Source organism: Coregonus lavaretus, assembly GCF_964263955.1.
Source record: "Coregonus lavaretus genome assembly, contig: HAP1_SCAFFOLD_2142, whole genome shotgun sequence".
Classification (NCBI taxonomy): domain Eukaryota; kingdom Metazoa; phylum Chordata; class Actinopteri; order Salmoniformes; family Salmonidae; genus Coregonus; species Coregonus lavaretus.
The window spans coordinates 22,326-44,750 of NW_028163305.1; the positions used below are offsets into that span (position 1 = coordinate 22,326).

Sequence of the window (22,425 nt, forward strand, 5' to 3'; positions counted from 1 at the left end):
ATGTAGTAGATCAGGACTTTACCACAGCTGAAACCATGCTTTCAAAACATTACAAGGTATTGTACACACTTAGAGCCTATGATGAAGTTACTGTATATTTCAGCAATGGAGTAGGAGGGAGGTGAAAGAGAGAGATACAATAAAGGGGAGAGAGAGGGGGAGAAAAAGAAAGAAGGAAATGTATTCAGAAAAAATTTGTATAGTGAACATTATAACTCTGTGTCTTACCTTGGCAGGAGCTCCCTCTGTCCTCATAGCCGACGTTACACAGACACTTCCCTATGGGCACTAGCCACTCCCCCTCTGTACTACAGTACATACGCGGTGGCTCCTCCTCCTTGGAGTGATTGACACACAAGCCCTTCACCTCCACCAATGACTGAGAGTCCATGGGCACCGTGTCAGGGAAGGAGGCCAGGTTCCTCACAGTGAACGGGCACTTCTTAAAGTAGACCCTGACTGAGACCAGCGCCACACACGCCCCCACGTCCTGGAACGCCAGGTAGAAGCCCTTCTTGGTAACAGGCCCCACCTCCCGGACCTCTGTGTTGAGCTTCAGGATGCGGTCTCCCAGGTCCATCTGGGTGAAGCTCTCGTCTGCAGCGATGGTGTCGATCTTAGAGAACTGGTGTTCTCTGAAGTGGCTGCCCTGGTCCTCGTCTGTCTCCATGTACAGCAGGTTGAAGGTCTCCTTGCAGGTCCCCAGGACCAGGGGGATGGAGTTACAGTCTCTCAGGGTGAACTTGAGCTCCACGTAGATCTTCTGGGCTGACTGGCGGGGGATCCAGTTGGTCCTCAGCCAGTTGTTCTGACTGTACTCCATCACGTTACACACCTGGAATGTCCGGATGGGAGTGTAGTGCTCGTCTACTCCACTGATCTCCTCCCACTGAGAAGAGGGGAGAGATGGAGGGGGGAGGGACGTAAGAGAGGGGGAGAGATGGAGGGGGGAGGGACGTAAGAGAGAGGGGGAGAGAGGAAAGAGAATGAAGCAATTCTGTTACTTTCTTCTAAACACACCAGGATACTCATACATCATGTAGTTTATTCTCCCTGTCCCAACGGTTAAACATTGAATCAAAGCTGTGATGAATAGGGAAACACTTGAACAATGGCTATTATTGTGGTTGAAGTGACACATATTATAATGTATGGCTTTAAATGCCATTATTCTCCATCAGAGTGAGTTGCTAAATGAATGAATAAGTCTCTTCTACACACAGAGAACTGCTCTGGGTAAGTGGAACTTTAGTTTAATGATGAACGGAGAGTCTGTGTTTTCTATTACAATAATATTGATTTATTTGGCAACCTCTCTCTCTCTCTCTCTCTCTCTCACACACACTCACACACACACACACACACACACACACACGTCTTCTACATATGGAAGTCTATTTAAAGCATTAGGAGGGGATTCTTTCTCCTCTTCCTTCCACAGATCTTTAGCTTTCACTCCTAAGAGGAGCAGCTACTCAGCTGCTATCCTTGGTGCAAGAGTAGGATCTGAAAGGAGATCACTGTGGGATGTAGGGACCAGGGTTTATACTATTATGACTTTATATCTTCATGTACAGCGATATAATGCAAATTAAAATAGATCAAATTTGACTCAGTGATTGCTCTTTCCACTAATACTGTCTTTGTATGAGTTCTCTCTGGGATGCACACACACTGGAATAAGGTAGCACACACACACACACACACACACACACAGGCATGCCAGTGCGGTTAGAGAGGGGCGGTGGAAGCAGGGGTTAGAAATGAAATCCAGGTGGCAGCGCAGAGTAACTGAGTCTTGCAGTGTGTGTGTATGTGTGTGTGTGTGTGTGTGTGCGTGCGTGTGTGTGTGTATTAGTTATCCTATTCCAGAGAATGGCTGTGCTTTAAACCACTGCTGCCAAAACATATGAACATTTTTATATGATGTGCAGATCATACACTGGAGAATAGCATATTACATAGACCATCCCCTGCCATACATGACATCATTATGACAAACTTCACCCCTCCTTTGCTTCTTTCTACTCTTCCTCCCTCCCTTTCTGCATCTCTCTTTGACACGCACAGCATGAGATGTCATCTCTCAACTGCACAGCCTCTCGCTCCTCTCCAGCTCTGATGATGACAGTGGACTTGTATAACTATCTCTTTACAGCACTGATACCAACAAGGAAGGGGAGAGGGGAGAGAGAGAGGGGGGAGAGAGAGAGGGGGAGAGAAGAAATGAAGGGAGTAATGAAATGGGGAAACCATTTGGTGTGTTTGGCAAAGCACTAACCCTACACCCATGTGTGCATTGGCTATAAAGTCGGACCAACGAGCACACACACACACACACACACTGGCAGCTAGCTGAGTCTCTGGCAGCGGGTCAGTGAGAGAGGAGAGCTGGTGTTTCAGAGAGGGAGATATGTAATTACCTTATAATCCTTCTCCTGATCACGTTACAGTGGAATTACATTGGTTAGACAAGACTGTCATGTCTACAGCCCTGTAGTAGTATTATACACATGACCTCTGTGATTTAGACTTCACACACACTCTCACACACACACACATTTTCTCAGTTTCCATATTCTTCCTCATCATTTAAATGAATGTGAGGTCAGAATTACAGAGTTACTGGGTTTCCATTATTGAAGGGAGAGAGTGGGGGAGGGAGAGAGAGAGAGAGTGGGAGGAGGGAGAGAGAGAGAGCGGGGGGAGGAAGAGAGAGAGAGCAGGGGGAGGGAGAGAGAGAGCAGGGGAGGGAGAGAGAGAGTGGGGGGAGGGAGAGAGAGAATGGGGGAGGGAGAGAGAGAGTGGGGGGAGGGGGAGAGGGGGGATAGGGAGAGTGAGAGAGGGGGGAGGGAGAGAGAGAGAGAGTGGGGGGAGGGAGAGAGTGTGGGTAATCCAGAGAGAAACATACACAGAAAGAGAGAAAGTGACAGAATGACAGAGAAAGTAACAGAATGACAGAGAAAGTGACAGAATGACAGAGAAAGTGACAGAATGACAGAGAAAGCAACAGAATGACAGAGAAAGTGACATAATGACAGAGAAAGTGACATAATGACACAGAAAGTGACAGAATGACAGAGAAAGTGACAGAATGACAGAGAAAGTGACAGAATGACAGAGAAAGCGACTGAATGACAGAGAATGTGACAGAATGACAGAGAAAGCGACAGAATGACAGAGAAAGTGACAGTAGAAGGCCAGTGTTAGGCAGTGTTAGGGGTCTAAAACTAGCAACACCACTTTTCTATATGTCAGGACAACTCTCTCACACTAATTGATATACAGTGGGGTCCGAAGTTATTGACACCCTTGATAGAAATTAGCAAAAATTAGTGTATAAAATGTATAATTCAAATACTGAGCAATATTGTATTCTCCCAAAAATGGGGAAATAATATTATTTTATACTAATACAATTGCTCAGAGAAAGAGATTTTGTTTAACAAGTAATATTTTTTTGCTCAAAAACGTAGGGGTAAAATGTATTGACACCCCTGTTTTCAATACCTCTCTATACCTCACCTTGCAAAGATAACAGCGCTGAGCCTTTCTTTTATGAGTTGGAGAACACATTGGGAGGGATCTTAGACCATTCCTCCATACAGAATCCTTCCAGATCCTTGATGTACTTCGTCTGCGCTCATGAACTGCCCTCTTCAATTCAAACCCCAGGTTTTCAATGGGTTTCAAGTCCGGAGACTGAGACGGCCATTGCAAGATTTTGATTTTGTGACCAATTAATGTCAAAGATCCACCACCATATTTGACGGTAGGTATGGGGTTATCTTCTACTCATGCATTCTCATTTCAACGCCAAACCCACCACTGGTGTGTGTGGCCAGAGCTCTATTTTCATGTCATCTGACCAAAGCACCGGTTCCAATCCAAGTACCAATGCAATTTAGCAAACTCCAGGGGTTTACATTTGTTGGGTAACATGAAAATAGAGCTCTTTGGCCAAACACACGAGTGGTGGGTTTGGAGTCTAAATGAGAATGCATGAGCAGAAAATAAGCCCATACCTACTGTCAAATATGGTGGTGGATCTTTTATGTTATGGGGCTATATTGCTTCAACTGGTCCTGGGGCCCTTGTTAAAAGCCCCTAGAGTCGATGTCCACGCCCATGCGGAAATCTAATTAGTATAATAATCTAAATCTGTCTGTTTAAGATAGAGATATCAATTTTTTGCATGGGCTGCGTCTCAATCCACCGCATCCGCCGATGTCGGCCTTCCACATCTGCGGGACAAGGTGGCAGAGCTACAGCAGTGTTTGTCAGGCCAGGAGACATCCAGGAGACATCCTGAAAATCAGTCTTCTCATGAAAACGTCTGTAGCGTCCGAATCATTTTGGCTGTAAACTAATAGGACGATGGTGGACTCCCAGAAGCGTCACGGTACTAGTCTGAAGTCGGTACCGCCTATCTTCCAACTTCTGTCTGTAGCGTCCGAACAGTTTGGGCTACACACTAATATGACTACCCCTGACCTCTGACCCCAGGTCACAGCTGTGGGGGGGTCATGGGGAGGTCAGTGTGTGAACTTGCCCCTGGCTGAGGGGAGGAGCAGTGCTCTATGATCTGTGCTGTAGGTAGAGCAGGCTGCTGCAGTAAAACCAGGGGGAACCTGAGACACTGAGGCTGGTCCACCTAACGACCATCAGACACTGACAAACTGACCAATCAACAGTCTGCACAGGGCACTTCAAAGGACTGAGGGATAGCTTCAGTCAAATAACACATTTTGACAAATTTGGTTGTTTCTTTGTTATTTTGTGATAGATTACATCAACGCTCGTTGCTGAACACTCTATGTTGTGCACCATACATATTTTTATAGATTAAATACATGTATTCAGAGGTTTAGACACTAAATGGAGTCTGACTGGTGATATTGATGGCTGTGACCCAACACAGAAGGTCAAAGTGGTGAAACCTGAAGCTCCATTGATCTGACTAGTGTCCAATAATGAGTCGGGGTCAGCTGCTAGATTGAGACACAAATCATTGGGAGAGAGATAGAAAACCCCTCTCTCTTTCTTTACTTCTTTCTCTCGTTTTCTCTCCATTCCCACAGTCTGGTGGTAGTATCCAAAGAGAAGAGCAGAGTGGAGAGCAGCTTTAGTTTCCTGCTCTGGGTCACCGTGACAACTGCACCACATCAGTCAGAAGCTTTTCATCACAGCTTTGACCAGAGAGAAACCATAACACACTCTACACCCCCCACCTTTTATATCCCCCTATAGCAGCCTCTCTCCAGACCCCACCATGTGCTAATTTCTTCGTTATGGATAGGCTTTCTCTTCTCTCCCAGTGCAGCTGGGGACTTCTCACTCTGTCAGTCAGTCAGTCAGTATGTATTTGGGGAAAATATGGTGCTATGGTGACTAAATGAGTTTGGGTATTACAATACGTGGAGACTGAGGAGTGGTGGACGCTGGCCAAAAGAGCTGTGCCATTAAGCTCTGGACTGGAGAGAAGTAATGTAGTGTGTCTCTCTGGGATTTGATGAGGCAATGTCAAGATTGCATAGTGTGTGTAGGCCCAGACCTCAGGCTCCCAGCACCATGTAGAGTTTCTCATTATTCCAGACTTGATATGCAGTTGGAGATGAGTTCCTCTTCTGGTTCCTCAGACAATGTGGAATATAGCTGTAAATTGGTGGGGGTAAATTGCTAGGGATTTCTTCTTTCAAAGATGTGAAACATGTGCCTGCTAAGGGCACCATGACGATGAGGAGGTCCACATCCTAACAATGCGTCATAAACTCCTAATCTACATTAGAGTGACCATGACCCACACCCCACCCCAGGGACATGACTGTGAGTCAGAATGAGGCAGGGGTGCACAGTGAGGTTAGGGTTCTGTTTGTACTGTAACACCGGTTAGCACTTTGCTTACAGCGGCAGAAGACCAGGGGCCCATCTGTCACTGTCAACGTGTGTGTGTCTGTGTGTGTGTGTGTGCGTGTGTGCGTGTGTGCGTGTGGTGTGTGTGCGTGCGTGTGGCCCCATGCCACTGCATTATGAGAAATCATTTCAGAGGGTCTGGCTCTCAGGGCAAAATGCTTATCTGCCGCCATCAGCCAACGACGTGAGTAATTACCCATGATTCACCTTGAGGACTTGATCAGCACTCTTTCTCTCTCCTACCACCCTCTCTCTTTCTCTCCATCCTGCACTCTCTCACTGTTCAAGACCAGAGCAAGCAGTGTTTTCAGAAAGATATTGGTTTCCTCATAATATTCAGTAGTGTATCTATGTACCGTATGTTATTTAAACCCATTCTCTGCCTTTTATAACTGTTCTGAATCTGTCTAGCTTTACCTACAGGAGTTCACACTCTCAAAGGTCATGTCAATTACCCAAACCGGGCCTCAAACCTGGGCCTAAATAAACATGAGACATTAAAAGTCAGTGTTCGGTAAGTGTGTTTGGTTCAACCTTATAAAGTAACCTCTAAGTTTTATAGTGCTGGTAGTTAATATATGGCTGGGGGAAACCAAGGCTGGCAGCTCTATGGAACGAATTAGTGGATTACCTTCAGCTCCAGCCAGCCAGTAACTCTAACACTTAAAGTTCAGAGGAGGGATTGGCTGCTGGAGACTGCGAGGCCAATAGTGTAACTGGTAGACAAATAAACACAGAACCACACACACACACCCACAACCACGCACACACACACAGACCATGGCAGAGGTAGAGACACAGGAGGAAGTAGGTGGATTAGGGAAGGAAGTCATGCTGTTTTGTGTTGTTTTGATTGCTGTGTTGAGATACTAAGTTAGCTAGGGTTTTATTAACATATGTTGTTTTGATTGCTGTGTTGAGATACTAAGTTAGCTAGGGTTTTATTAACATATGTTGTTTTGATTGCTGTGTTGAGATACTAAGTTAGCTAGGGTTTTATTAACATATGTTGTTTTGATTGCTGTGTTGAGATACTAAGTTAGCTAGGGTTGTATTAACATATGTTGTTTTGATTGCTGTGTTGAGATACTATGTTAGCTAGGGTTTTATTAACATGTGTTGTTGCTCTGTTGTTGCCAACAATTCAAACCATATTACAAGCTAATCCTCCTCTTCTTTATCCAAAATGAAGAAACGCAATCTCTCTCCCCATCCCACCCATATCGTAAGTCTATCACATACTTAACCTATGGATAGGTTAATACCACTTGGGGGGGTACTAAACTAACATATGGAATTGTTTTAAGATGGTCATACCATGGATCATTTAGCTATTTGATTTTGAATTTTAGGACCCCTTTAGGTATAATTCTTTACTTTTTTATTATTTGATAAAATATTGAATTTGGCCTTTACTTCTATAGCACATAGAAACGCATTGAATAACACATTCATAAATGACAAAAAAGCCAGTCCAAAAATAAATAACAAGATATAAGGTATATACAGTGAGGGAAAAAAATATTTGATCCCCTGCTGATTTGGTACGTTTGCCCACTGACAAAGACATGATCAGTCTATAATTTTAATGGTAGGTTTATTTGAACAGTGAGAGACAGAATAACAAAAAAAAAATCCAGAAAAACGCATGTCAAAAATGTTATAAATTGATTTGCATTTTAATGAGGGAAATAAGTATTTGACCCCTCTGCAAAACATGACTTAGTACTTGGTGGCAAAACCCTTGTTGGCAATCACAGAGGTCAGACGTTTCTTGTAGTTGGCCACCAGGTTTGCACACATCTCAGGAGGGATTTTGTCCCACTCCTCTTTGCAGATCTTCTCCAAGTCATTAAGGTTGAGGCTGACGTTTGGCAACTCGAACATTCAGCTCCCTCCACAGGTTTTCTATGGGATTAAGGTCTGGAGACTGGCTAGGCCACTCCAGGACCTTAATGTGCTGTCACACCCTGATCGAGAGAACTAACGTTGGTTGGGGCAGGGTGTGAGTTTTCTGTTAAGATCTATGTTAGTGTATTTCTATGTTTAAGTTCTAGTTGTTCTATTTCTATGTTTGGCCGGGTGTGATTCCCAATCAGAGGCAGCTGTCGCTCATTGTCTCTGATTGGGGACCATACTTAGGTAGCCCATTGCCTACTGTGTATTGTGGGAACTTGTTCCTGTTAGGCTGGTATGTGTATAGCCCTTTGGACTTCACGTTACGTTGTTTCTTGTTTTGTTGAATGTTTATTTAGTTAAATAAACATGTATACATTTCACGCTGCATCTTGGTCCGACCCGTCTCTCAACGTTCGTGACAGAAGATCCCACCACAAAAGGACCAAGCAGCGTGCCGAGGCGGAGCGAATAGCTTTGTCACAGGAGGGCAAATGGTGGTCATGGGAGGAGATATTCGCTGGGAAAGGACCCTGGGCGAAGATACAGGCCCTGGCAAGAGAGGATCAACGACAACGCCAACGGGACCAACCGCTGAGGAAGCCAGAGAGGCAACCCCAATAATTTTGGGGGGGGATCGAGAGAGAAGAGCCCCGACCACTGCACCCGGTGGGGTTGCAGTTGGAGTCCCTACGACCATGGGAACAGGAATGGGAACAGTTTTACACTGAGGAGTCGGAGGATGACGACGACGATGAGTTTCTGTTCCCTAACTCGTGGGGGCTTCCGGAGGAGTCCTCACTGGAGGAGGATTGGTGAGAGAGCAATAAGGACTGGAGCTGTCTGAGAGAGGAGGCCACCACGTTACAGGCGGCTCAAAGGGAGAAGGAAGTAGTGGAGGCACAGAGAGAGGAGCTGGTCAGGCAACAGAAGGAGCGTGTGTTCATAGAGGAACCTAGGTATGCGGAGATACGCACTGTGTCGCCAGTGCGCATTCACAGCCCAGTGCGTCCTGTGCCAGCGCCCCGCACGTGTCGTGCGAAAGTGGGCATCCAGCCAGGATGGGTTGTGCCGGCTCAACACTCCTGGTCTCCAGTGCGCCTCCACGGTCCAGTATATCCTGGGTCAGCCCTACGCACTGTGTCACCAGTGCACGTTCACAGCCCAGTGCGTCCTGTGCCAGCGCCCCGCACGTGCCGTGCGAAAGTGGGCATCCAGCCAGAACGGGTTGTGCCAGCTCTAAGCTCCAGACCTCCAGTGTGCCTCCACAGTCCGGCACGGCCCGTGCCAGCTCCTCGCACCAGACCTGTGGTGCGTGTCTCCAGTCCGGCCCGGCCCGTTCCTGCTCCTCGCACCAGACCTGTGGTGCATGTATCCAGTCCGGCCCGGCCCGGCCCGTTCCTGCTCCTCGCAACAGACCTGTGGTGCGTGTCTCCAGTCCGGCCCGGCCCGTTCCTGCTCCTCGCACCAGACCTGTGGTGCGTGTCCCCAGTCCAGCCCGGCCCGTTCCTGCTCCTTGCACCAGACCATTGGTGCCTGTATCCAGTCCGGCACGACCCATGCCTGCTCCTCGCACCAAACCAGTGGTGCCTGTATCCAGTCTGGCCCGGCCCGTGCCTGCTCCCCGCACCAAACCAGTGGTGCCTGTATCCAGTCCGGCACTGCCCGTGCCTGCTCCCCACACCAAACCAGTGGTGCCTGTATCCAGTTCGGCACGGCCCATGTCTGCACCGCGCACCAAACCAGTGGTGCGTTTCCCCAGTCCGGCCCGGCCCGTGCCTGCTCCTCGCACCAAGCCAGTGGTGCGTGTTCGCAGTCCGGCACGGCCCGTGCCCGTTCCACCGGTGCCTGGTCCATCACCGGTCAGCTGCTCCACTCCGGAGCCAGAGCAGTCCGCTCCAACGGTGCCCAGTCCAGCTCCGGTCAGCGGATCCACTCCGGAGCCTTAGCAGTCCGCTCCACCGGTGCCTAGTCCAGCTCCGGTCAGCGGCTCCACTCCGGAGCCAGAGCAGTCCGCTCCACCGGTGCCAAGTCCAGCCCCGGTCAGAGGATCCACTCCGGAGCCAGAGCAGTCCGCTCCACCGGTGCCCAGTCCAGCTCCGGACAGCAGCTCTACTCCAGGCCCAGACGTCAGCCCCGCTCCAGGGTCGGGGCCTCCCACACCAGGGCCAGACAGGACTTGGTGCATCGTGGGAGGATTGCCGATCCAGGCCCAGACGTCAGCCCCGAGGTTGCATCGCGCCGAGGTCCAGACCAGACCAGGGGCGCAACGGGGAGGCAGAGAGGGAGAGGTCGTCACGCCCGGAGCCGGAACCGCCTCCGAGGAAGAAGGCCCACCTGGACCCTCCCCTAATGAGTCAGGTTGGTGCGGCCGGAGTACGCACCTTTGGGAGGGGGGTACTGTCACGCCCTGATCGAGAGAACTCTCGTTGGTTGGGTCAGGTTGTGAGTTTTCTGTTAAGATCTATGTTAGTGTATTTATATGTTTAAGTTCTAGTTGTTCTATTTCTATGTTTGGCCGGGTGTGATTCCCAATCAGAGGCAGCTGTCGCTCGTTGTCTCTGATTGGGGATCATACTTAGGTAGCCCATTGCCTACTGTGTATTGTGGGAACTTGTTCCTGTTAGGCTGGTATGTGTATAGCCCTTTGGACTTCACGTTACGTTGTTTCTTGTTTTGTTGAATGTTTATTTAGTTAAATAAACATGTATACATTTCACGCTGCACCTTGGTCCGACCCGTCTCTCAACGTTTGTGACATGTGCTTCTTCTTGAGCCACTCCTTTGTTGCCTTGGCCGTGTGTTTTGGGTCATTGTCATGCTGGAATACCCATCCACGACCCATTTTTCAATGCCCTGGCTGAGGCAAGGAGGTTCTCACCCAAGATTTGACGGTACATGGCCCCGTCCATCGTCCCTTTGATGCAGTGAAGTTGTCCTGTCCCCTTAGCAGAAAAACACCCCCAAAACATAATGTTTCCACCTCCATGTTTGACGGTGGGGATGGTGTTCTTGGGGTCATAGGCAGCATTCCTCCTCCTCCAAACACGGCGAGTTGAGTTGATGCCAAAGAGCTCGATTTTGGTCTCATCTGACCACAACACTTTCACCCAGTTCTCCTCTGAATCACTCAGATGTTAATTGGCAAACTTCAGACGGCCCTGTATATGTGCTTTCTTGAGCAGGGGGACCTTGCGGGCGCTGCAGGATTTCAGTCCTTCACGGCGTAGTGTGTTACCAATTGTTTTCTTGGTGACTATGGTCCCAGCTGCCTTGAGATCATTGACAAGATCCTCCCGTGTAGTTCTGGGCTGATTCCTCACCGTTCTCATGATCATTGCAACTCCACGAGGGGAGATCTTGCATGGAGCACCAGGCCGAGGGAGATTGACAGTTATTTTGTGTTTCTTCCATTTGCGAATAATCGCACCAACTGTTGTCACCTTCTCACCAAGCTGCTTGGCAATGGTCTTGTAACCCATTCCAGCCTTGTGTAGGGCTACAATCTTGTCCCTGACATCCTTGGAGAGCTCTTTGGTCTTGGCCATGGTGGAGAGTTTGGAATCTGATTGATTGATTGCTTCTGTGGACAGGTGTCTTTTATACAGGTAACAAACTGAGATTAGGAGCACTCCCTTTAAGTGTGTGCTCCTAATCTCAGCTCGTTACCTGCATAAAAGACACCTGGGAGCCAGAAATCTTTCTGATTGAGAGGGGGTCAAATACTTATTTCCCTCATTAAAATGCAAATCAATTTATAACATTTTTGACATGCGTTTTTCTGGATTTTTTTGTTGTTATTCTGTCTCTCACTGTTCAAATAAACCTACCATTAAAATTATAGACTGATCATTTCTTTGTCAGTGGGCAAACGTACAAAATCAGCAGGGGATCAAATTCTTTTTTCCCTCACTGTATATATCTAGGAGATATAAGAAAGCTCAGGAAATATTTTTGTTTTTTTAGACACATATTTAACCCCTTATTTTTGTTGGCACAAACCTACCTCCATACTTTCATTTGTTTGTATTGGTTACCTTCAGGCGAGTCCTGTGACACTTGTGGGGGTCGTAGAGCGTGTTCGTGAGAGTCTCTCCTTTCCATAGTGGGGTCATATTAGATTTTAGCTCAAACGGTTCGGACGCTACAGACAGAAGTTGCAACATCAGCCTTACCGGCTTCAGACGAGTCCTGTGACTCTTGTGGGGGTCGTAGAGCAAAAGGGAGAACACCATTGTGTTCGTGAGAGTCTCCTCTTACCACAGAGTAATACTGTAATTTTTTCGGCCAAACCGTTCGGACGCTACAGATGGGGATTTTTGTATTATGTTACTTAGATTGACGCACGGGTGTGTCAACAGACTCTTAAGGATTATTAATCCCACTTGACTCATAGGATAACAGAAAATAAGATATGTTTGTGTTGTTTGTTTCGAAATGTCCTAAGCACCATTAAAACATTCAAATCTGATGAGAGGACAGAATGCTGCCAGACAGGATAGAATGTGCAGATCCTGTTTGTATGTAGGCCATGGTACATGTATGTACTACTCACCCCGTGTGATGGGTAGGAGATCCATCCCAGCTCCCCCTGGCTGGCTTTGGAGTCCAACAGGTTCACTGTAGAGATGAGGAGAGAGAAGAAACATGGATGAGTGTCTTATGGGAAAGCAGTTGATCGTGGCAAGCTTGTCTTTGGCACTACTATGGACATTATGAATATCTATCCTTCTGATGTCTAGTTAGCCTATTCGTCCCTTCTCCCCTCTAAACCTGGCCTTGGGACCTCTAGTCAAGGACGGGATCAGGATAGTATTTATTTACCTAGCTGCTCAACAATTCTCAGTACTCCTTAGAACACACACACAAACATGCTCACACGCACGCACGCACAAACACACACACACGGCCAGTTCCCCTTTGAGCACTTCCTAAATCTAACCAAACAGAGACAGCCTGCTGTGTTGTCCTCCATGATGAGGGTATCCAAGCAGGAGACTCTGGGTCTGTATCAACCTGGGAAGCTGTTGAGTCACTGCTACAGTTGTGTGACCCTCCTCTGACTGGTACTGATACAGCGGGGTCAGAAAACCACATTTGCTGTTACGAATCTTTGGATCTAAAATCCCCATGCGCCTGTAAAGGGTCGAACACATCGCACTGAATATGGATTCCCGTTCGTCTACCAATCATTCAGTGCGCTGTTGATGTCTGCCTGCCGACATTTTCTTGGTTCGCAAAGTACTCTCGGCAGGCAGATACTATTGGTGTGTCCGAGCCTTAACTGTCATGTTCTAAACTTTATAATGGAACCTTTATGTTTTCAGATAAATCATGGGCTCTGAGTGGGCATATGAACAACATTAATTATTATACTGGAAATATGGAAATGATTAGATTATGTCACAAATTCTAGGTTTCAATTTATTCTCAAAATAATTTAAACTTTCCTCTCACAATTACAGAGAGCTAACCACACGGGGGGACCTAGTGAATGACCTGCAGAGAGCTGGGACCAAAGTAACAAAGCCTACCATCAGTAACACACTACGCCGCCAGGGACTCAAATCCTGCAGTGCCAGACGTGTCCCCCTGCTTAAGCCAGTACATGTCCAGGCCCGTCTGAAGTTTGCTAGAGTGCATTTGGATGATCCAGAAGAGGATTGGGAGAATGTCATATGGTCAGATGAAACCAAAATAGAACTTTTTGGTAAAAACTCAACTCGTCGTGTTTGGAGGAAAAAGAATGCTGAGTTGCATCCAAAGAACACCATACCTACTGTGAAGCATGGGGGTGGAAACATCATGCTTTGGGGCTGTTTTTCTGCAAAGGGACCAGGACGACTGATCCGTGTAAAGGAAAGAATGATTGGGGCCATGTATCGTGAGATTTTGAGTGAAAACCTCCTTCCATCAGCAAGGGCATTGAAGATGAAACGTGGCTGGGTCTTTCAGCATGACAATGATCCCAAACACACCACCCGGGCAACGAAGGAGTGGCTTCGTAAGAAGCATTTCAAGGTCCTGGAGTGGCCTAGCCAGTCTCCAGATCTCAACCCCATAGAAAATCTTTGGAGGGAGTTGAAAGTCCGTGTTGCCCAGCGGACTTTCACAATTGAACTTGCACAATTGGTGGCTGACTAAATACTTTTTTTCCCCACTGTAGAGAGAGAGTACAGGGTGGAGTATATAGAGAGAGTACAGGGTGGAGTATAGAAAGAGAGTACAGGGTGGAGTATAGAGAGAGAGTACAGGGAGGAGTATAGAGAGAGAGTACAGGGTGGAGTATATAGCGAGAGTACAGGGTGGAGTAAAGAGAGAGAGTACAGGGTGGAGTATATAGAGAGAGTACAGGGTGGAGTATATAGAGAGAGTACAGGGTGGAGTATAGAAAGAGAGTACAGGGTGGAGTATAGAGAGAGAGTACAGGGTGGAGTATAGAGAGAGAGTACAGGGAGGAGTATAGAGAGAGAGTACAGGGTGGAGTATATAGCGAGAGTACAGGGTGGAGTAAAGAGAGAGAGTACAGGGTGGAGTATATAGAGAGAGTACAGGGTGGAGTATATAGAGAGAGTACAGGGTGGAGTACAGAGAGAGAGTACAGGGTGGAGTATATAGAGAGAGTACAGGGTGGAGTATAGAGAGAGAGTACAGGGTGGAGTATATAGCGAGAGTACAGGGTGGAGTAAAGAGAGAGAGTACAGGGTGGAGTATATAGAGAGAGTACAGGGTGGAGTATATAGAGAGAGTACAGGGTGGAGTACAGAGAGAGAGTACAGGGTGGAGTATAGAGAGAGAGTAAAGGGTGGAGTATAGAGAGAGGGGAGAGGGTGGAGTATAGAGAGAGAGTACAGGGTGGAGTATAGAGAGAGAGTACAGGGTGGAGTATATATAGAGTACAAGGTGGAGTATAGAGAGAGAGTACAGGGTGGAGTATAGAGATTGAGTACAGGGTGGAGTATAGAGAGAGAGTACAGGATGGAGTATAGAGAGAGAGTACAGGGTGGAGTATAGAGAGAGTACAGGGTGGAGTATAGAGAGAGAGTACAGGGTGGAGTATAGAGAGAGAGTACAGGGTGGAGTATAGAGAGAGTACAGGGTGGAGTATAGAGAGAGAGTACAGGGTGGTATAGAGAGAGAGTACAGGGTGGAGTATAGAGAGAGAGTACAGGGTGGAGTATAGAGAGAGAGTACAGGGTGGAGTATAGAGAAAGGGTACAGGGTGGAGTATAGAGAGAGAGTACAGGGTGGAGTATAGAGAGAGAGTACAGGGTGGAGTATATAGCGAGAGTACAGGGTGGAGTAAAGAGAGAGAGTACAGGGTGGAGTATATAGCGAGAGTACAGGGTGGAGTATAGAGAGAGTACAGGGTGGAGTATAGAGAGAGAGTACAGGGTGGAGTATATAGAGAGAGTACAGGGTGGAGTATAGAGAGAGTACAGGGTGGAGTATAGAGAGAGAGTACAGGGTGGAGTATAGAGAGAGAGTACAGGGTGGAGTATAGAGAGAGAGTACAGGGTGGAGTATAGAGAGAGGGGAGAGGGTGGAGTATAGAGAGAGTACAGGGTGGAGTATAGAGAGAGAGTACAGGGTGGAGTATAGAGAGAGAGTACAGGGTGGAGTATAGAGAGAGAGTACAGGGTGGAGTATAGAGAGAGGGGAGAGGAAAATAAAGACTATTAGCACATTCCAGGCTGAAACCCACAAAATTGAGGCTCACCTGAGTGCTAGCCAAGCAGCTGGCGGTCGGGGTGCAAGGACGCACGCACATGCACACACACACACGCACGCACACACAGACACACACACACACAGACACATACACAAACACACACACACATTCAGTAGACAGACTCCTATTAGAGCTAATAAAGCTATCTGCTCCTGTCAGATTATAGCAGTGCAGCATGTAGCTCCATTGGTTCCAATTTACATTTCTCAACGAGCCAGACCCCGTCTCAAATTGAGCCAAGCGTGGGGAATTTGAGAGCAGAAAATTAGATGGCTCTATCTGAAGCTGCCTCTCCAGCTGCACGGGCCGGAAATCTCTACCAAAATCCCACGCACTCACACACACGTGTACGCGCACATGTGAAGGTCCACATGCACACACTCATTACACAAAGACACACAAACATATGCACGAACACTCACACAAAACGCTCACACACTCTCTCGTCAGTGTGTCTACCCAGTTAGTCAACCGCAGTGTGTCTCAGAAAGCAGGGCTCTTTACAGTAACTAACAATAAGGAACAATATTAGTAGGCTACTGCTGGTCACTGGTCTCTGGTCTGGGAACAAACCACATGGAGACAGCCAGGTGAATCAATATAGGAGAGACAGAGACAGACAGTAAAACCACAGGCCCAATATGTCCATCTGAATGAGTATTTATTGAAGATATCAGCTCAGCAGTAAGTTAAACACAAGGCTGTAGGCAGTGTGTACAGTGGGCACAGTGTCTGCAGAAACACATCAAAATGATATAGGAATCTTCTAGTCTACCCAGGTTGGCACAGAATATGTGTAGGCTATATGGAACACACCTGTTGTGACTGCAGGTTGAGAATGTGTGTTAGGGTCTGCAGTAGTCTGTGTCTGCATGGTTGTGTAGGGCTGCAGTAGTCTGTCTGCAGCCAGGCACGTCTGCAGGTTGTGACTGTGTGTTCAGGGTGAAGTGTTCTCCTCCCATCATGAATTATTCAAACTGAGTGTCGCTGTGTCTGATGCTGCTTCTGGTTCCCCTCTCACAGCTCATACTCGCATGTACAGACACACTCTCTCTCTAATACACATACATTGTGAGATATTAGATAACCTATAAACACTACCTATACAGCTTCCTACAGGCCTCCCATCCAGCAGATAGGTCTACAACACACACACACACACACATACACAGAGAGCACTATTTTTAGCCACCCCGCCCCCTCTCTCCCAAAGGTACCATCGCTCACAAACCTCTGCTCCTCCCAGCGGGGTTACTGCTCCGGCCTCCCCGGGCAAGGCCTCCCTGCCACCGGCTAAAAATACCACCGCCTCCCGGCTCCCGGGCGGGGAAAGAAACCATACCAGGCACCACGCAGACAGACTCACTAACGTCGCCCATATTCACACACACGTATGTCTACGGAGCCATTCTCTAATTTTATGCTGCGCACTCACTCAAAGATAAATGTACACTGAGAAAATACACTGATCCGTTTAGTGCAAGAATCCCTCCAAATCAGCCAATACAATATCTGAATATTACATAACTTCTGGCCAAATTATTCCAGGACTATGGCTTTACACAAGCACTGCTAAATGGCAGAAAAATGTATTTGCTTCTGTAAACACGAGTGTGTAGCAATATAGGCAGCCTATAATGACTAATAGCATGTGGGCCAATATGCATTTGATAAAAGTCATATTGAAACCATGAACATAATATGGATATGGTGATACAATTCAGTATAGGCCTATACTGAATTGTTTTCTCTGAACAACATATAATTCAACTTGAATTATGTGTATACTTTAAGGTAAGGTACATTTCACAATTTGTTTTCTTTGTTTTTATTTATTTTATATGTTATATCAAAACAACCACTAGCCTATGGAAAGTGGGAAAAATCTCATCACCAAGTTTTGGTCCATCACAGAATAGTTTGACCAAGCAGTAGGCCTCCACCTTAGAACACACTTAACAATCCATCATTCATAGGCTATGGCTTGTAAAATAGTACATTGTGCTGCTAAAACTTAACCAACATATTTATCAGCAAAAAGCAACATTTTTCTTGGTGTCAGTTCAAATTGGTTTAAGTGCAATGGGTTTTTAAGATCTCACAAGGTACTGATGAAGAAACAACACACTTTTACAGGGACTGTAGGCAATAACGATGAGGGAAAACTAGAGCATGTCTCAACTTTTCCAGTGTTGCAATAGGCCTCAGTTAATTTAAACGAAACAATAAAATAAAATAAAAAATATATTGGCCTAAGTAAATAAACATTTGTAGGCCTGATAGGGAAACTTCGGATCCCTAAAATCTATATTTTAACATTAAAATGTTGGTCATGCGTAATGCGAAGCATGTGCGTGCGTGTTGAAATTGTACCTTGTCGAAGTTGTTGAAAACGTTATTATTTCACCATAAATAAACACAAGAGGAGCTAGAAGTTAGCAATAAGAATAAAACAGATATTTCGGCTAATTATAAAGAGTATTGTCATCACCAGAATCATTAGGCCTATAATTAATGATAATGATGAATAGCCTAAAATAATGTGTAATTATCGTTATTATAATGAACATGATTAACCTCTAAATTCTGAGAGGAACCACAAAAGGTGACATAGAATCTTAGTCGACATGAAATAGGCTAGTTTTAAACTTCTAAAACTTCCATATTTTCCTCCCGCTTACTCTTGAACTAATCACAAAACTACTCCTCCATGCATGTAGACTATATCGCCTCTTCTCATCTTATTTATATTATTGTCTAACTCACAGGCCATTAGTCTTTCAACACATGGTCAAGTTGTCCTAAATATGCCTATATCTACAGTGTATTATTTTAGAGTATGGGTTTTATGTAATGTAGCCCATGCGAGTCGTGGTTCTGCTAGAAGCCACAAAGTAGGGCGTTACGGATTGAAGAGTGGTTGGACTGCATTACTGTAGTTGATTTACGACTTTCTCTGCTCTGAAATGATAGATTATATGATATCCGGCAACAAAACGCAGTGAATATTTCCAAAAGGACGTTAAAGGATGGCCTAAAAAGAGTAAGCCTAAACCACAACAGACTATGTGTGTGGACACGCTGACCAACAGACAGAGGACACTTACAAAGACAATTTTTATAAATAACACATTTGGGCTAAATTTAAAAATTCTAAAACGTAGGCTACTTGCAGAGTTATCAACCCTAGATATGTCTGGCCTATAGTCTAGGCCCATATTTTATTTTCGGTTCACTAGAAAACGAAATGGTCAATTTATAAATAAGGTAGGTTAATTGTCATTGTCAACCTATAAACATTTTCTTCACAGATAAGTAGCCTATCAAATAAATATTTTCCTGCAAATATAGATGCATAGGCCTAACCTACATTTTTCGGACATAGCAATTGCTTAGGCCTACTAAAATAAGCTAAACTTTTATAGCCATGTCCCCATTTATTGTTCTACACTCATAACTGCAAATAAACCGATATTGTAGTTCCACGTTGTTTCAATGTTGAAATAAATGGAGAGAATTTGGCTTTGTGCTAAACATTTTCTTTATGAAAGGGACTTAAGTAGCCTGTGAAAGGGAGGGGGTTCTGACTTAACCGGGCCATGATGACACCGTGCCTCGAGCACAAAAACAGTATTAAACAAGGGAGCCAATTCCTCTCTTCTCTCCTCTGCGGAGCATGAGCTTTCTGTTTCTGATAGAAGTGTTTTTGATAGTTCTATTATTACAGATAGGATATGCAAGAGCGTGTGAGGCTTCACGGTGAGAACGGCTCGACACTGACACTCCCTGGCAGACAGACCGGGTGTTGCGGACGGCCATCATTAGGTGTACACCATAGCAGAAGTCATAAACAATAAGTAATAGGCTTAGCAACCGGTAGGCCTATATATATTAATTGTCCTCTGGTTGAGTGTTGAGTGTAGGCTACAACAATATTTCCTGAACACAAATTGTATCTATCTAATAGGCCTACATCTCGACTAAATTGCATCTACATAGTTTACATTAGCACCATAGGCCTAACTTCATGAACAATAAATCAGTTCATAAACAGCCTAAATAGGCCTAAACAATAATTAGGCTAACATAAAAATGGAATGACTAGGCCTATATTTGACTTCACTACTGTAGGCTATGTCGAGTACTGTTCTGCCGAAATCGAGCTGTGTGGGCTCCTGGAAATAGTGAGGTGAATGAAAGTATAAAACAGTAACAGCAGAAGTCGATAGGCTAATAACATGTGCCGTATAATCGAAAATATCCAAGATTAAATCATCCTCTCAAAATAGCAAAAGTTTCTAAAAACAAAATACATTAGTCAGATCAATGCCAATATGCTGTCCAGAGACCCATGCATTTAATTAACCTTTATATCAAATCGAAAAACAAAAGTCACTTCATAATCTCCAAGCTTGGTTTATTAACCGTTGAAAGACTAATGGCCTGTGAGTTAGACAATAATATAAATAAGATGAGAAGAGGCGATATAGTCTACATGCATGGAGGGAGGAATAACTGCTTTGTAGAAATAATCATTCCTTCCCATTATAATACATTATAATTAATTGACCATGTTAAAGAGCTATGATATGGGTTGAAATCTAGGCATATTTATTACCCAAAGACAGAAGTTGTTTTATATGGCCTAAACATTGACCACTCACGGTACGGTGCATGGCCCATATGCTTAATCTGACCTTTGAGCAGTATTCGTTGTTCATTTTGATACCATATATTCTCAAGCCATTTTTTTATAGGCCTATTCAAGCGTTGTGCCTCCCTACAAAAAGAACACAAAAGTGATGCTGGTCGCCTATGGAGTCTGTATAGGCCTGTACGGCCACGTTGTTGCAACAAAGAATACGCCGAGGAAATGCAGTCTATTCGCTCGCATGTTTTCGGTTGTGTGCGTTAAATTTCTTAAGCTATTCACTTCAATTGTATAAAGGCCTATGCGTATATGTTTACAGTTCAATTATGTTAGAATTCGTAATTTAACATTTTAAAGAAATTATATTACAGGTTCTCTACTTTGAATTACAATGCCTATAACTAATGCAAAGCCTATTCCCATGTAATAAAAAGTCAATAATAGCATGACAATAAATCCTTACATTTTACTGAGCTCACTCCTTGATTAGTATTTGGCTCTGTCTGACTATCGACGGTCCAACTAGCTTACATTAATTTCGTAATCAAAGTGCAATTACAGAGGAGCCTTGCCCTTTGGAACTATAGGCCAGTCATCTCATAACTTGCCCATGTTTGTGTGTGTGTGTGTGTGTGTGTGTGTGCGCGCGCGCGCGCGCATGTGTAATAAACAACCTGTCGAGATTGGCCTATTTAAGAAAAAGTAGCCAATGGGTTAATCAATGGAAATATCGAGTGGATGAGTTCTTGCGCTATGGGATAATATTTTTTAGAGTGTGCGTGTTACTTCCAGCACGTCTCCATACAGTGGGCTATATTTATATAATCCAATAAACCATCCGTGTGAATGAATACTAATTCATATGAATAGGCTGCATTTTCTAAATACACATCTATTTAGCCTAATGTGTGATCAGCTTGGGTAAGAAGCTAAGCAGAGGTCCACTGCCTGCCCCTGGGTCTTTACTGTGCGCTGCAGCGCTTGGATTGCCTGCTTCTACTCGGTATTGTTATGGGACAATAGCCAACATGGGCAATTGTGAGTAATAACACCAAACATCAACATCTACACTTCTGCATCCGCGTTTCAAAATGTAGGCTATTATCCTCACTATTTGGAGAATAATTACGGCCGCCAATGGTTAATTCCAACCTAGATGCACGAGAACCCCGGTGTTAACTGTCCAAAGCTGATTATCGTGATCCCCCCAGCTGATTATCGTGATCCTCCCATCCGATACCAGTTTCCACCGATTTACCAGCCGGCCAATAACTCTTAATGAGGGTTTAAAACGCCACACGGAGTCCGTGCATCAATCCTTCCATCGCATTAGAGCTTGGATCAACACACATCATAGTGGGTTAAACTAATTACACGATTATTTACAAATGTGCTAAAATACCGCCATGACAATATTTGGACATTATCGAATGGTCTAACATGACATGTCCTATCTTCCATCCACAGCATCAGTGCAGTCAGAGCCACCTTCCTTCAAATGTATGCGGTCCAGACTGCGAGACGAGCCGCTGCAGCAAGATGTGCTACCAATATGTCTGGGAGCGAACACTTTTCTCCTCTCTCTTACATGGATCTCACACTCTTTCTTTATGTCCGACCCTCTCTCACTTACTCTTACCTTCATTGGACGGGTGGATGATCAAAAGTGCTGGGCGAATAAACGACAAGATGAACAGTAAAATAAAAAGTAGTAGTGGTTTCGCGCGCGGTTTGCAATCCATGACGGCAGGCAGTTCAGAGGGCAAGGCAGCGCGAGGTACATAACTCCGTGCAGCATTCGCCACTGAATTATGTGAGCTCGCTCTCCCGTTCACGCACAAGGCTCCCGTTCAACTCCGCTCCAGGGCTGATGTCAACTTTGACACCGGAGAATGAGGAGGAGTCAGCGCTCTGTCTCTCTCTTTCTCTCTCTCAATTTCTCTGTCTCTCACTCTTTCGCTCTCTCTCTCCCTCTCGGCGCTGAACCGAAAGGGGACAGGCTCTAGCGGGAGGCTTCCGTTTTCCGCAGGGTCCTACAGAGCTAAATTGTTAAACTCCGTCCTGTTTAGTTTTTCTTCCTAGCACTACACAGTTGATTCAAATAACCAACTCATCATCAAGCTTTGATTATTTTAATCCGCCGTGTAGTGCTAGGGCAAAACCCAAAACGTGCACCCGCGGGGGGCCCCAGAACTGAGTTTGGGAAACCCTGGAGATAAAGAGACGCTCAAGT

The 22,425-nt window shown here is 45.6% G+C and overlaps 1 protein-coding gene across 1 annotated transcript; it reads right to left on the minus strand.

The window, feature by feature from the left end:
- Positions 1-228: 228 nt before the first annotated feature.
- Positions 229-21,969, minus strand: LOC311118311 (ephrin type-A receptor 3-like; the record flags this gene model as incomplete). The annotated part of the gene is made up of 3 exons (XM_084193122.1): positions 21,832-21,969; positions 12,365-12,429; positions 229-889 (listed from the first exon to the last, which is right to left on the minus strand). Coding segments are annotated over exons 1-3 (829 nt in total), but the record flags the coding sequence as incomplete, so codon positions are not given.
- Positions 21,970-22,425: the final 456 nt, after the last annotated feature.